At 40.5% G+C, this 17,304-nt stretch overlaps 1 protein-coding gene across 2 annotated transcripts in view; it reads right to left on the bottom strand.

The window, feature by feature from the left end:
- Window positions 1-17,304, bottom strand: part of birc6 (baculoviral IAP repeat containing 6) — a 152,153-nt gene that overhangs the window by 12,767 nt on the left and 122,082 nt on the right. For both annotated transcript variants that reach the window (XM_084735907.1, XM_084735908.1), the window contains exons 65-71: window positions 16,523-16,745; window positions 14,945-15,090; window positions 11,409-11,519; window positions 9,807-10,024; window positions 7,306-7,467; window positions 4,440-4,517; window positions 2,524-2,712 (exon numbers count right to left, since the gene is read on the bottom strand). In XM_084735907.1, coding sequence (XP_084592033.1) covers window positions 2,524-2,712; window positions 4,440-4,517; window positions 7,306-7,467; window positions 9,807-10,024; window positions 11,409-11,519; window positions 14,945-15,090; window positions 16,523-16,745 — 1,127 coding nt within the window. The remainder of the gene's footprint in view (window positions 1-2,523; window positions 2,713-4,439; window positions 4,518-7,305; window positions 7,468-9,806; window positions 10,025-11,408; window positions 11,520-14,944; window positions 15,091-16,522; window positions 16,746-17,304) is intronic.

Raw genomic sequence — 17,304 nt, 5'->3', positions numbered from 1 at the left:
AGAAATGATGCCTATAATATATAAAAGATACAAAGTCGCTCTCCTTGCACACAATTCACTCGGTCTTCATTCAACAGTATCATGTTAACAAAACAGTTTTATACCAAAATAAGTGTATATACTGCATGCAAGCTTTTCAAGCGCCCACTAATAACAGGACAATTGCCAGGTGTGAATCTGAGTGTGAGTGGTTGTCTGTCTATGTGTCAGCCCTATGATGAACCAGCGACTTGTCCAGGGTGTACCCCACCTCTCGCCCAGTCTCAGCTGGGATAGACTCCAGCCCCCCACGACCCTTCAAGGATAAGCGTTATGGACAATGAATGAATGGATGAACTAATAACAACTGACTGACTCCTTTCTCACTCAAGTTTTCTTTTCTATGTCACACTGAATGTCACAAATGTGGTGAAAACCTGACACTCAACTCGTGTGCAGAAGACCAGAGGAAAGTGTCCGTGTTCAGCTCTGAGTACTTCTGTAGCTTCTAAATGAATCTCTGTGGTCTGACGTTTAGTTTCTCTCCTGCACTGTTGTTTTTCACTTTCAGGTATCTGCTTTACTTTACTGTTTTGTGTGTGAAAACCATTTCCGAATTTTGGTTCTTCATCATAAAAGGTTTTAAATAACAAAATATCAGGGGGGTGATATTTATTGAATTTTTAGGAAATTAAATATTGTTATCCACTTGTTTTACAGCTGCTTGATTAAAGCCAATGTGTCATCAGTTAAATACACACCTTCAAACTGGTAGCCCTGTTATAATGGAGATGTACAGGTCAGGTCAGGTCAAGTAAACATATAATGTATGGAAAAGGGACAAAAGAGTTGTAGAAGGTACTGACAGAGATGACAATTCTTCAATGTCTTCACTGGAAATGCAGGGAAATTAGCATGTCCACCTGGACATCATGTTTCCATCACTGTTGAGCTAATAATGAGCGAATAAATACCTGTTACTACTGCAGTCATTTGAACTGGGAATGAATCCCAACTGTACCCTTTCCCACTGAAAACAAAAGCAAGATGTTACTGAGTGTTAGTGGTTTTTTGTCCAATGTATATGGGGCTTAATTTTTTGTTAAACTAGCACTTGATTGGACATGATAATATTTCCCACACAGCTCTGGATTTACATCTGACTTGAATACCTAACTTCTCAGTTAGGAAGTACCTGCTATAGATGTAGGCGCTTCATTTATCCATGAAACACTGTGAAAGAGACTATTTCAACTTACACACACTGACCATGTTAAATGACTTTTTTTTTAAGGAAAGTCTTTTTTATTCATTTATTCATTATAAACATCAAGTAATCTGAGAAAATGTAGGTAATGAGAGCCACAACCTTGAGATTTTATTAAATAGTAGAAATCTGTATGTCTAAATAGTTACCTGCAACAAGGCCATGAATACTAAATGGATTTAGTTCATGGCTGGTTGTTTTTCTCTGTGTCGATGGTTGTCTCAGCTGAAGGCGCTAAAAGGCCAGTGGTGAGAAAAGCACATGGGAGTATCTCACCAAGCTTAATTGAATTTCTGTGTGCGTATGTGTGAGATTGCTCAGCCGGGTGGCATTGCCAAGTCCTACTATGTCCCCTCAATATCTCTCGGTCCAACGGTCCATTTCACCAACTGGCTGGTGATGTCATGGACCCATTTTTTCTTCCTTTAATCCCAGCAATGCCTGCTGTGCAAAGGCTGGACAGACCTATAATACTTCACCTTCAAATCCCTCATGAATACAAGCAGCACTGTCATGGATATATGGACGGGATGATGTCCCTCATACAAATAATCCAACTCATTCTTAACACATATTCTTAAAAACATGTCTGAAAACCCATGTCTGGTTCTCCTTTACAAGCAGACCTTGTGATAAATCCAACAACGTGAACGATTTTCTCAAAGTGACTTTATTGCTGTGTGGTTATGCACTGCAGTTTTTTTTTGTACAGTCTGTTTTCTCTAAGATGCATAGAATGGTACTGTAATCTTGATTCACCTAACTGTATAAACTTAATAAGGAAACAATAAACTTACAGTGTTGTCTGTCAATCCAGATAGTTTTGGTGTGAGCTGCAGAGTTTTGGAAATATGAGCCATAAATATGTCTGCCTTCTCTCAAATAATACGGAACTAGATGACAGTAGTCAATGTACCAAAAATATATTTCAAAAACCCAACAGAAATGTCTCTTTCCAGAAATCAGGAAAATCATTCAGGAAAATCCACACACCTTGTTGTGAACAGTTTCATGTAGGAACTACTGTAGCCAGTTCTAGTGGATTTGGAAATTTGTCTTAATGTTCGTATAACATCACAGGTAAGTGGTGAGCCAGTCATCTTTTATTGACTAGTTTTTGTGACAGCTGGTTAAAACCCATAAATTTTGTTAGTGACTGGAACTGTGTTGTTCTTGTGCCTCAGTGAATCTGACCAATCATGCCAGTGCAGTAGTTTAGTTAGCACAAACACCAGAATATAAGCAACACATACACTTTGTGACACAGTGATTCGTACCTCTTTGAAGCACGGTGAGGGGTTGCGCATCTGCTCCAGCATGGCCCATTTGACGGAGGCCTGCCGGATGTTACCATCGTATTCTCGTGAGCTCTGGGTGCCACTGGGGGTCCCGCGGGAGCGTTCATACCCTGGTTCATTGAAGTAGGGTTCAGCCACCAGAATGAGGGACTGCACCGACACTAGCACCTGCAGCAGACAGACAAATTCAGAAAAGAAGCAGGGAGAAATGGAATTATGAAATGAAAACATTCAGGATTCTTACTGTGGTCTACTATGAGCTCTAAGCACTTGGTTGATATAAAAAAGTAACTTGTGTGGTATCCAGATGAACCAGAATGCAAACCACATTCTAATACAATCAACTAGTGTCCAACTAGTTCAATATAAACCTTATTCACTGTAAATTAGCATAACATCCTCTCAGTGTCCTTAACATCCAAAGCCTCTCAAATGATCTTGGCAGTAGTGGACACTTATAACAGAGTCCGACAAAAGCAAGGAAGATTTTGGCCCCATAAAGATATATCCTTCAATAGATCTTTATTAACAGCTCGATTAATGCTGCGGCCTGTCTCAAGGAGACTAAGGACGTCCTCCTGCATCACTCCCTCCATTCCAAGCCACTACATTACCAACAATGACAATCTTGTGCTTGGAGGCCTGCCTGCTGGACCCAGCCACACTGGGGCTGGATGATGATGTGTACTTGAAAATGCTCCATCAAGTGGATCCCAATGACCTTCAACTGATGCAATCTGTCTGCCTTAAACTGGGTTGCCAGATCTCAGAGACAATATCCAACCCGGTTGATGACCGCTTGATCCCAGCCTACTCCCCTGTCTCCTATTCACCAGCCCCATTATTTTCCATTATTGATCTGCAGCACGCTAACTGGAATGATAATCAATGGAGACATCTCTATGCACTCTCCAACCCTGCAAATGAGGGAATTATAAAAAAAAAGGGAGGGATCCATTTCTAAGGGCTCTAGCTCGCTTGTTGTTGGATCAATATATATGGAAAATGAGTGCAAATGTGTGTGTGGCAAACAACCAAATAATGGTATGGGTGTGTCAACATGCTGTGTTCAAGCCTGTGCTTCACTTTAGATACCCAAGTCCCTTAATGCTACACATTATCTATTGCACACACGCTAGAAGTCCAAACCCTCGAGGCTTTCGATGATAACCAATAAGGTACGCTCTTTACAAAAAGCTTGGTAAGCAAACATATTCCCTTCGTCATTAATCGCATTTGAAAATATTAAACTTTTATTGAAAAATGTAGCAGTAACTCAGCTCATACACATCATGCAGCTGATAGAAGAGACAGAAATATTTGCTTCTATCTATTTAATCTAATTAGACTACCTGACTACGTTTGCTTTTACAGAACATCTGGGGCATAAGTTTCAAAGTAAAAATAAATAAATGTTCAGCCTGTCCAGCCTATCTTTCAAAAGCTCAAAGAAAAGGAATTAGAAGAAACACAAATTAAATGAAGATGACAGGACTAAAAACTGAGGATTTTCAGAATAAAAGGGGTAACAGTCTACTAAATCAAAGATAAAAACAGATAGCATCTGGGCTAAACGTGCAACTGACTACAACAGATGACTCAAGATGACTTCAAGATGAGTGATGTGTGTAAGCAGGCATAACCTGGAGGTTTAAATGATACCCGTTTTTGTTTGCTTTGATTAACACCCACACACTGTCACCAAGGCAAAGAAATAACTTGACTTTAAAAAAGGATCCTTCATGTCAGCTGTCAAAACACCAAACCCATTAATACAGAGCCCCAGGCAGCGTAATGACAGGGAAGTGATAAACTATAGCCTGTGACACAGACCCAGACAACAGCCCTGCTGATCCATTCAGACAGGTGACTGTCATGATGGATCTTCAGCTCACCTGTAAAAAGCTTGAGGTCTGTGGGTTCCATTTCTCCTCTGGTCTCCCATGCCATGTGTTGAGGATACTTAAACATACCTGATGAACACACAGAGGAAAAAGCAAGCAATCAGTCTCGCAGAATGAAACATACCTGGAGGATCCCTGGAGTTCAGTAGGTAGAGTGTGTGCCCTGTGTACAGAGTCAGTCCTCTGTAGCAGCCGCCAGTTCGACTTCTGCCTGCAGCCCGTTGCTGCATGTCATGTAATCTTGTATCTTTTGTTTAACATATACAGGTCCATTGGGTCCACCTTGCTAAAACTAAATGCTCATTCTTCTTTCCTTTGCATATGAAAATATGTTTCAGTCGATGCAGTCATCACTGTACCCATAATTCTTTTATGGTGGCAGAGGGGGCTGCTCAGAGTCAAAAGTTACCTTAAAAAAGAAGAGTCAAAAGTTTGAGGTGGCATTGTGGACAGCAGTCATCTGTGCACACATCACCACATGTGGATGGAGAATTCTTTTCACTACCTAACTGACAGTGATACTTTAGACCTACTGGCTTCACTGCCCCCACAATTGATGGTGGTACTGTACTGTTCCACTTGGTCTGTATCTGTAAGCTTTCAGAAAATGTGCATAAATACAGACAAAATGAATGTAGAATACAGACAGATGGCTCTGTCCAAGTCTGTATGCAAATCTAACATTCAGCATAAATGAGCCATGTGTCAGGCTAAAATTAATACTCCATTCATGAAGGGCTGGGGGTTGTAGTTTGTGATTCTGTTGAATTATATTGCATTATACTGTTATTACAGTATTTATATCATTTTGTCCCCTCCATTTATATACATTAAGAAACACTTCCCTGTGTAACCCCTCAACATCTACATCTACAACAAGACTCAGAGAGACACTGCCTCCATCTGTTACTTGCAAAAGAAATATTTCCAGGGTTAAAACATTTTGTCCTCTGGCTACTTTAATTTGTACTAGCCAGTCAATAGTTTACCATGTTTTTTTGGCCTGGTGAGTGAAGCAAATCTGTCAGCCAGTTGCATATTTTACCAGCATTCTGCTGGTGCTAATTTTGAGTCTTCCAGCACAAAATATGCTTTTAACATTTGAGTTTGAAAATGACAATGTGTTGATACAGTGAGCTTTGGAGGTGTTGATATGTGTATTTTTTTTACTTTGGTCTTTAAGCTAGGCTAAAATAACTCGACGTACAGAGAGTGTATGAAAGTGTATCAGTCTTCTCATGTAACTCCATAAAAGGACAATTTTCCAAATATTGAACCATCCCTTTAATATTGTAATGAATAGTATAATTATTTAATATAATTAACTTTAAAGACGTCATATTTGCTCATGAGAACTGTTCAGAGAATTGATCTGCAGCTGCTTCAAATCAATTAGAGCCCGCTCCATAGCTCACAGGTGGGAAAGGCAAGAAAACCTTCAGCTGAATTTCTACACCTCTTGGCAACAAGCTTCCTATGATGCATCTACTTCCTCTTTCCCCCATTTGACCATTCATCCCTCATCAGCATGCTCCCCTCTGGCCCCACCAGCAGTGTGGGAAGCCCCAGGTATTTCTTATAGCAGCTGTCTGGGAATGGAAATGCATGGGGAGTGTCAGTGGTTGCCTAATGAGGTGCAGCAGATGAGTTGAGCTTCTGCACCTTGACCCCAAACTCCTTAATGGAAGGAAGTCAGGGCCACAGTGGGGGAGCTAAACATATTCCAACATATCTGGAGAAAACCTTGTGGGATGTTCACTTCCAAATGTCAAGTTGTCATGTTAAATAAAAGCTGCACATTTGACAGACCTGGGAAGGTCTTCAGACACGCTGGCTTAATTTGACACTTCAAGACCATATCGGCTTCTTGATGGACAACTAAGAATGTTCTTCCTTATCCTACTCACTGTATAGTCAGAGGAGAATTTTGAGTAGTAATGCCAGTCAGTTAGTTTTATTTAATTTAATTCTATAGAATATATTAGGCCGCTCTGAAATGTCTCATTTGGAACTCTATACATCTTGCAAGACTTTTTTTTATGAAGCAATTTGAAATAAATCAACTAAATTGAAGACACTGATTTTCAACACACTACAAATATCTGTATAGACAGAATCCAGTAATATGAGAAGAATCATGCAGGAGGAGAAATAAAGAGTGAAACAAAGTTGATTAAATGTGATCTGTATAGAGAGTTTGCTGATTACATTCTGCTAACCTTATTTCAGTAAAAAATTCATTCATTTTATCAGTTCCATCACCAATTATTGTTAATGATTGATAAAAATTCTGGGGTGGGAGGGTGCAAACTATTTTCATCTTCTGAAAGGGGGGCAGGCCAGAAAATTATCCATTATCCATCATGATTGACAAATTTGACAGATTTCAGAAAAAAGCCTGGCCGAATTCTGTCATTATGAAACTGACCATATAAAACTCAATTTCTGCTTAATTTTCACCAGATGTGAGGTCAGGACTCATTTAGATGTCAGAAAAGTCCAAATGCAATTTTATTTTCCTGTTTAGGTTGCTTATTTTATGTTCACTTTAATTTCAAATTTGGAAATGTTAAATTTGGCATACATACTGATGCCAAAAAGAGATCATTTTAATATCAGAATACATATAGATATGCTGTGTCACGTGTGCATAGGTACACTATGTAAGCATTCTTTTGTCGATGACAAAATGGTCAACGATGGCAACCATTTTTCACAGAGCCACAACTTAACACAGAATTATTAAAAGAAGGGTGTGATTTTGCATCAATCAGGGTTAAAGCATTAAAAAAATAATATGGTCCATATGTTCACTTTCACTTGATTGGATACTAATATTCACAGACTCACAACTCACTTTGCCGTCATTGTAGAGGTTAGGGTTAAAGCGCACACTGTGTCCGCCTGTGGTCTCCAGGTTGACCAGAGGAGGCGAGTTGGGATAGTCTTGGGGAAAATACACATCAAACTCAAAGCAGCCATTTGCGTATGGGGTGTCGGCTGGGCCTGTGATGAGAACCTGAAAACACAAAGAAGGGAAGGGTTTAACACAAACAACCCGAGGAAGGCTAGTTATTAATCACATACTGAAAGAGAGTTAATTAAAGAAAGGTGGATGTACTGATAACAGTAAATATGGATTAAGCAAAGGGCAAACTGCAAAATATTTATGGAGAAATGGTGCTGACTCTCTTTTTGGGCCTTTCCACAGCAACAACAATGTAATTAACAACAAGGCTAAAGGGTGAAATTAGAGAGAGAGAGCCCAGTTCTATCTCCACTTGTCATGGCATTTGTAGCAAAAAACTGTTTATTTCTTCACTAAATGAGATTAGCTCATTAATCAAAGATACACAAGCACAAAATGTAATGAGGATCTGAATACACTAAATAATCTATAATAATGCAAAATAATCTCAGTCACCCAAAACCCAATCCCATATTTTCAGGATAGGTGCCAAGGATTTAAGATTGAAGAATGGGCTACAGAAAACCATTTCATTCACCAGCTGTGCTGTTGGAGAATCAAACCTGGAGGATGAACAGTAAGCCATGCTCGCATGTACTGGATTGGTCTCTGCAGTGCCTTACCAGATGACACTGCATTATGGTCCTGCAAAAGTTGAGCCACGTTCAACTTTCTTTGCTGGACGACCCTACATTTTGTGGCAGCACTGCTGCTGCACCATAGAACTGGCCTCAGCTCCTGCTTGTGCAGGATACCCAGCAAAGCCCTAGGCAGGCTCCAGTATGTGCAGAACTCAGCTGTCAGGGTTCTCACCTGCACCAAGCCCAGGCAGCACATCACCCACACCCACTGGCTTCTGAGTCCTGCATCCACTACAAAATCCTCCCCTACAAAATCCTCCATGGTCTTTCCCCCCAGTACCTGTCTGTACTCAACTCTTGTAGGTGCAACAAAGTAGCCAGGAGAGTCAGAGAGATGTCTGTACACATCCACAAAGATGTTAAATCTGACAAAATAAGTAAAATCATCTGACTGAAGAGCCACGTCCAAGTTTGTTTCACAACATACAGTGATTATACACCTGAGTCAGTCAGAACTGAAGAAGCTATTCAGATGACAAGCGAAGCACCTTCAAGAAGTCTACATCAAGTCAAGTGAGCCTATTGGGCCGTGCAGGTCATATTCCAGCATGCAGAGCGGATGTGTTCTTCTTTCAGAGAAATGAAAATATCCTGACCTTTGTCTAAACCACTACACTGGTCTTGAATAGAGCTGTCAGGGTCTGCAACACTAAGATGACTCTGTGACTACACTTGCAATATTTCTTGAGGGGCTGTTGAGCACCGTTCATGCATTAAGTGTATTTTGACATGAACATTCAGACCCAACACTTTTACTGCACTTCCAACCAAAGTTGGGTAAATCTGGTGTGGAAGCATTTCAAGACTGAACCCAACTGTTCCACTGTGACAGGGTAGAATAAATGCAGCAGTTTGTGTTAGTACTAATGGAGGGATGCAGGGGTGAGGTCCAGAGATGTAGTGACCCCTCACAGATCATGAGATTTCCACCTCAGCAGCCACTCTGCCTTTCTACTGATTCTGCTCCTCAGGCCATGCTATCCTTGTGGAAAAAGTTCTTTCAGTAGATTTGTATAAACATGTTTGCATATCAAAACAGTGCACTGCTGTGACAGGACAGTTCATTTTGTGATCACAGTCAGTTAATTTATGTTTTTTCTTTTATGGATATTATTTTTTTCATTATGGATGCTCTGCTTTGTGGCTAGATGATCACCTTTAGTTATTTCAGGTCTTAAAGGATGTTCATATTTTATGGCCAATCAAACAGTAGAACACTAAGTGTTTGTCACATACATTTCCTTTTTTCCTACTTACTTTCATTCTTTGCTCTGCAACACTTGCTACAGAACTTATACTAATAAAAATGTTGTTACACTTTTGTTTGTATTCAGTGCTGTGATAATGTGTTTCCATTTGGTTTTGACTTTCTTGCTGGTATGTTGCTGCCTTTCCTTTTCCTGAACTGAGCTAAACAGATGAGGATTTTGACATTTAGCAAAGAAGACTTTGCCATTAATCAACTTGTGGGGTGAGAGCCATTTATTAAATGTCACTGGGGGAATGAGTAAGAGCTGACGATGATGAGCTGTATGGTAGAAACACCAGACACAGTAACACAGTAAACAATGTCCTTATGGAAGACACGTGTCAAGTGTCCCATCAGTCTATTAAGGGTTCAAAGCCAAACAAACCACTGACACATTTTGCTACAACGTGCACAACAGTCTTCAAAATCAGTGAAGAAAGCCTGAGGTGGACAGTTTAACAACACGTCATAGCTGATAAGAAGTGGAAGCTGTACTTTACCTTCATGATGTCCAGTCTCTCCTCATCACAGCGGACAAAGACACTGGAAGAGGATGACAGGGGCAAAGAGGTGGACAGGGTGACAGCCTCCTGGGCGAGGCGGCGGGATCGGGCTGCACTGTTTGTGTCGCTGGCATTCTTCACCTGAGACATGTAGTGGTAGTTGACCTTGAACATCACTTTTCCATCCTCATCCTCTGAGACCATTTCAAAGGTGTCTGGAGAGAGACAAGATGCTGTCACTGTACTGTACATTAATGTACCCATTCTCATATCCAGTTGGATCGCCTTTAGCATTGATTACAGCACACATTCACCATATTATCTTTTGGATGAACTTATACAATGTCACAACATTTATTTCTGTCCAGAGAATCTTTTGTCAGTATCTTGTAACTTGGAGATAGGAGAGTCAGACTGCCGTGTTAAGTCTTTTCCAGCACGTCCCAAAGATTCTCGATGGGGTTAAGGTCTGGACTCTGTGGTGGACAATCTATGTGTGAAAATGATGTCTCATGCTCCCTGAACCACTCTGTCACAGTTTGAGCCCAATGAATCCTGGCATTGTCATCTTGGAATATGCCCATGCCATCAGGGCAGAAAAAATCCATTGATGTAAAAACCTGCTCATTCAGTATATTCAGGTAGTGAGCTGACCTCATTTTTTGGGCACATAACATTGCTGAACCTTGACCTGAGCAACTGAAGCAACCCCAGATCATAACACTGCCCCAACAGGCTTGTACAGTAGACACAAAGCACGATGGGTGCATCACTTCATCCTCCTCTATCACTCTGGAACAGGGTAAATCTGGACTCAGACCACATGACCTTTTTCCATTGCTTCAGAGTCCAATCTTTATGCTCCCTAGCAAACTGAAGCCTTTTCTTCAATTATCGTCACGGATAAGTGTTTAGTCCCAATCCCTTGAGTTCTCTTCACACACACACACACACACACACACACACACACACACACACACACACACACACACACACACACACACACACACACACACACACGTATGCATGTATGTGTGTATATATATATATATATATATGTATATGTGTGTGTGTGTGTGTCTCTGTGTGTGTGTGTGTGTGTGTGTGTGTGTGTGTGTGTGTGTGTGTGTGTGTGTGTGTGTTTCCATGGATCCATTTCCATCCTGCCTGCACACCGAAACAACACTGTTTACAGTCAGGTCACTTGAAATTACTTCAGACATCAAGCTGCTTACAAAATCAATTGCAACACAGCAAAACTGGTGTAATGAATCCTGACATGGCTGAATGGAGAGTGATGGACAAGACTAAAGGGATGAGCAGGACAGGAGTGTAGCCTGAGTCTGTTTCTCTTTCAGAGTTCTTACAAGAAGACATTATGGATCATACCAGACACAAGACGAGACTTAAGAATGTGTGTGTTTAGGGAAAAGAGGAATGGTGGACTATGGTGTAGTTTTTGCCGATATTTGTCCACAAAGTAAAAACCAACAGGCATTGATGCTCAAAGCATTGACAGCACCCATGTGTACATTAACAATAAACAAGCAAAATGTCAAAATGGAAATATGTACCTACACACAAAGTATTTAAACTCACCAAACTGCAGCTTCTTCATGGCAGCAACATATTTTTCCTCAAGAGAACGTAGAATGGACAGGGGCTTGGGCCGACTGGACACCTTCCTTGAGGACTCCACCAGCTTCCTCTCTGGTAGGAAGGTGGGAGCAGAAATTATGAAGATGAGTGGAAAAGGAGCAGGGTAGAGGCATTCAGAGACTAACTGTGGCAGTAACAGAGGAGCTTCAGCCTAGGAATGCCTTTTCTCATAAAAGATCCTCCCTTGCCAACCTGCCACAGGACTACTCATCAGGAAATTCATCTGAACAAGCAACCGGCTACAATCTTCATCAAACACAGGTTTGTACATAAAGAAGCATTTCAGACAGGCTAGACATAATAATATTAACCAGACCTGTGAGGGTGATGGAAAAATTGCTTCTAACGGCACATACCAACATGAGAACTACAGTTTATTAGACCTTAGGTTTAATAACTTAGACCTTAGATTTTTGTTCCTCCATCAGCCCTATCAGTTACAGTGACGTATTCACCAAAGTAATTGCTGAAATCTTAGAAAGTGGCAATATTGCTAAAAAAAAAAAAGTACAGATGAACAAGTACAATCAGTCAGATGATCAGACAGGTTGTAAACAAGTTTCCAGATGAACCAGAACTATCTGAAAGAGGAAATGAAGATGGACTGATAATTACCTGTTGTTAAGTTCCATCACAATTTATGTTTGACTTCCTTTGACTAACTTTGACCCACTGTACTTACCATCAATGTTGCAATGACAGATTATTACCAACAGTCTGGTGGTGTTCATTGTTGGTTTTATAATCAAGTAAAGTGGATCAGATAATTTGATTCTTCTTTTTCAGGACCCATCAGACTGTAGTGTTTCTGTCATGTTGCACTTTGTTGTAGCAATGTTGGTGTGTTCACAGATAACAGAAATTACTTTGGAAAATACAACATTATCATAACCACTGGTAAGATGATAGCCAGAGAGCTATGAGGCTCTTTCAGACAGTGAGTCAGGGATAGGTACTAATATTTTTAAGCACTGGCCCAATGGCCACCAAGCCCTGAAATTTGGTGGCCCAGTACAGAAAATGCAATTTAACACAACTTAACAGAGTGTTCCTTAACTTGTGACACTTATGGTGTTCACTCTTCCAAGAACTGTGATGTGTTGGTTCCCAGAGGTTTATTCTAATCTCCTGCTCCTGTGTTAGCAGTTTGAGTGGACTAAGAGAACAGTACTAGTCACTGGCTAGCTACCAGTATGACAAGGCTACTGAAGTCTGGGTTTACTGTTTTCACAGGATGTTGAACTAAAAGGTGCAAAGGTATCAGGATGTTTGTGGAAATGTGTTGAAGGCTCACAGTCTCTCTCTGGGAATCTCTAGGTATATCAAGATTCTTTTCAAATTCAGAAGACTGTGATGTAATTATAAAACAATTATTGACACGTCAATTTTTTTTATTTCTATACACAATTTATTTTTTCCTTTTTACTTATAATGTTCCATAATTGAATTAGACACAACTTGCACTCTTGTCAAGTTCCCTTTTACCTTCAACTTCATAGAGGCCAAAATGCTTGCATATGCTAGCTTTTAATAGATGGAGTTCTAGTCAGACTGTATCCATTTGCAGCTGCTAACACTCAGCCCTCCTCACAAAAACTCAACAAGCAGCTTAAAAGTTCATGTTTATATCTGTTATGTTTCACAATCCAATTGGCTCAGCTGTCAGGAATGTACAGCCCAATCTTACAAAACCGTTACGGGCCATCATAATGTCAGGAATTGGGTTTAAAATTTTTGATTGGTGACATTTCTGCTTCTATTAATAACCTTTCAAGAGAGAATCATGATGCATCTAAGAACTGATTTCTTCCCCCAAACCTACTTGCAGCATGGGAATAACTCTGAGTGGCCACAGAATAACATTTTGTAGGCATCAGAGAAAGCAAGCAAGCTTACGGGATCTGTGTTCTCTATTTTGAATGAGCAGCAGGAGAGTGCAGCTCTGCTACCAACTTAATCTGACCCTGCCAACATCCTGCACCATGTGATTCAGGCTGCTGCTATATACACATTCTAATCTCTTCATGTTGCCAAATACGGTGGGTTGTTGTCAGTCAAACTATTTCCAAGGTAAAGAATGAACTTCTACATATTAATTAAAATAAATATTAAATATAAAAACAGTTCTACAATTCAATCTTGGAAGCACAAGAGGTGCACAGAAAAATGCGAGGGCCGTGCATATCATCATTTCTTTGCAGTCTTCAGTGAGCACAGGTATATCGATGTTTCAGAGGAATGCTGCCTCTCCTCAGTCAATACTGTCCTGCTCCTGTCTCATCATGGCCTCTCTCACAGATATTTTTTTAAAGCCTCTGTACTAATTAAATGATTATACATCTTTCAAGGCACTCATTTTCCAAGGACCACACTGCACAACTCTGTGTTAAGTGTGATTCCCAATGCCTTTATCATATGGATTTCTTTATGTGAAGTGACATGACTTTAATCTTTTTCTGTACCCCTACCCCACATACACAGTTCCACCACATGTAATGGCATTCCTCCACATAAGTGATCAGTTAGACGGCTGTTTATGTGGACAGAGCGTAAAAATTCTCTGGAGGGAGATGGAAGAAATGGGCAGGTGGGGGATAATTAATATTGTGTACTGTGTAGCTACGAGGTAATGGGGGAGGTGTACTGTTTCATCATGCAGCTGAGATTTTATCAATGGTGCTGCTTTCTCAAAGTGTCTGAAAGCAAGCTGGAAGAAATCTCCTTTCTTTTTTTATTCTCCAAAACATGCACTTCGGCCTTCACAATACAAAACCTGAATCTTGACACAGCTGTACATCAGACTGTTCATCTTCTCCACAGGCCTGAGCAATGTCAGTGCCTCAGAAAAGGTGCCAAGGATTGTAGATCAATACTTAAGACAAGAACTCAGGAGTAAACAGTCCATTAGGGACCTTGTGAGCCACAGATATCACATTTGAGGATGGTTTAGACAACACCTGGGGTGTTTGGTCAAGTTCAACTTTCAGAAACAGGCCAATAGCGTCCTTGGTTAAGATTAAATTGTAGGGCTGTAGTCAATCACAGCTGAGGGAATTCAGACTTTTGGTAAGCTAAACTTAGAGACCCATTTTCTTGTCCTTGCACCAAGAGGGCAGGACACAGACAACAGATGAGGGTGTGAGAGAAAAATGGATGGAGAGAGATGGGAGAGCTGGGACCTGCTGAAATAACTCAGATCAAGTTGAGAGAAGGGAAATGAAAAATACTGGATACCAGCCAACAAAGGTTTTAAGTCATGGAAAGAGCAGAGACACTAAATGTGGTCTGGATTTGTTTTAGTTTGAATGTTAAAGCTTCACATTCCTGCTTCAAGTCTCAAGCTCACAACACATTTTACCTAAAACTGGGTTTGTGTTGTATATAGCTGTTACTCAAGAAGAGTCTTCAAGCTGTGATGTTAATCAGTGTTATACAGTGTCTAGTAATAAAGCCACATGTGTGTGTTGTGTACATACCCTGGTTGGCCTGCCGGAGGCTGGTAGTAGCAGCGTAGACTATCTCAGCTGTCCTCTGGATGTCAGGCACCAGCAGAGTCAAACCCTCAGGCTCTGGATCTGAGCTATCAGTCTTCATCACACCTTTACTCTTATCTTTCTTTGACCTAGAACACACAAATATACATTCAGCCACAATGTAATATTGGTTGCTTCATGATAACTTCTGTAGAAGCCTGTTTCTGCCAATGTAATGGAAAAAGATCCTACAAGTCATTAAAATTAGAAAATGTTCCAAAAAACCTGTGGTTCTCTTAAAAAATTGTGAAACTGATCACTTTACCGGTCTGTTTTCATTGTATCTTGTTTTGTTTTCTTTTTTAGTATCACACTAGTTTTTCAAGATCAAACAAGAATACCAAGTTTTTAAGATTTCTCTTTTTTAGGATTCCAGACTCAGTTTTTTGTGTGCAATAGAAAATGCATGAACAGACAAAAGAAAACAGGGCCCTCTCCCTTCTGGCACCTAATCTGTCCTGTGTGTCTGTTTGCTGGACTAAAGTATGGCAGACAGGCTCAGACTAAACTGGCTGGGACAATCCCAGATGATCAGTCTCCCTGACTGGCCATTTGCCCTCAGGCTCTTTTTTCATTAAAATGTCTGTGTGTGGGTGTGCGATCAAGTATAAGTTTGTGTGTGTTCAAAGTTTTCTCAGCCTCAGTGTTTGTGTGTGTATGCGTGCTACAAACCTGGGATGTGATACCTGTGAGTATTTCATAATATGACTAAGCCAAAGCTCTGCATTCAGTACAGATTTAGCAGATGCACTAACCAGTGATGTCCTGAGCTGGTCTGCAATATGATCAGGTATTGATTGATAAAGGCATTTTTACATTATTTTATGCTATTCTGACTTCTCATTCCATTCACATTATAGGAAATACTGGAACTATAGAGCAGTAGAGCAAAGAGTCTTAAAAATACGTAAGTAAAAGTACAAAACTACTAGGAGTATCATCATGATCACATCATGACATCTCTCAGGTTAGAGGTGCGTGTGTGTGTGTGTGTGTGTGTGTGTGTGTGTGTGTGTGTGTGTGTGTGTGTGTGTGTGTGTGTGGAAGGTACAGAGCAAAAGCAATCCTTTTTAGCCATCATAATGGATTTTTCTCTAGAGGCTCAAGCCTTTTCCTGCCATAATAAAACACACAACACACTTGTAGACATGTGTCCCTGACAACCTCAAAAAGATACTCAGTGACTGAATTTCAATGCACCCTCCATGCCTCTAGGGGTACATGAACACCACCCTGGTTACATTTTAATGGCCAGTTTGAGCAGGACTGAAGAAGTAAAGATTCTCAGTTCAGAAGTGTTGCAGAGAGGATGAGTGAATGATACTGGAGTGTGTTTTTCTGGAGTGGGAAGATCATGGTTGGTATTAAAGTCTTAAATTAGAGATTAATCCTCATGTATGAAGTCTGTTTTAGCACAAAATATATCTCTAGATATATGTAACTACACAGTTTTAAGTACTGTGTAACATTTAGGTTTTATATTTAAAAATTAAATGATTCCATTACCACCCTTGATCTCACCTGAGGCGATTGGTGTATGTGTCCACACATGTCTTCATCTTGGCCAGCAGCATCCCAACAGAAGTCTGTCCCTCAGAGTGCTCCTCATCCTCCTCCTCCTCTTCCTGCCCCGGATCTCCAGAGAGTGGCAGCAGCAGAGGAACCAGGGCTGTGCAGGTGGAAATGGCCCTTAGTAGCTCCAGTAGCGCCCGATACAGGGGCACATGGCGCGCCATATCCAGAACTGCAGAGAGACAAGGAGGATACAGAGTGATGCTTAGGATACCAACAACCGAGAGACAAATTATCTTTTTTGTCTAGAGAGGACTCATCTGTTAACATTGATAATCATACATTGATCATCCTTTACTATTACTACAGGCTAGTTCCAAGAACTTCAGGATGTCACAGAGTAGCTCATAAAATGATGAAAAGAATACTGGAAATACAAAGTAGCTGGAGAGTAGACAATATCCTTTGTTAACTGAATTTAATGACATGAAGTGCATGTAAAGTAACACAAAGTAACATTTACAATGAGCGAGGCCTTTTTGTGACATCAGTGCTGCCGCTCGAGGCTGGAAGGCTAATGAAGGCCACCAGAGGCAGCACTGAGCGCCCTGCTCACATCCTGTGTTAACTTTTATTTTACATGGTTTGTATTGACTTAAATGGAGAAAATCTCTGGGTTCAGTCAGACATTTCACACACTTGCACATTGTTTTTTGTCAAGCTTACAGGTCACTATGAAGACCATCAATCCGTTTCTTCTTCTCAACATTCTTGTTATAACAAATTTTTAT

The sequence above is a fragment of the Lutjanus erythropterus genome, chromosome 14, assembly GCF_056507025.1.
Source record: "Lutjanus erythropterus isolate fLutEry1 chromosome 14, fLutEry1.hap2, whole genome shotgun sequence".
Lineage (NCBI taxonomy): Eukaryota > Metazoa > Chordata > Actinopteri > Lutjaniformes > Lutjanidae > Lutjanus > Lutjanus erythropterus.
The sequence above is the reverse complement of the archived record's forward strand: the minus strand, read 5'-3'. Positions and strand labels throughout refer to the sequence as shown.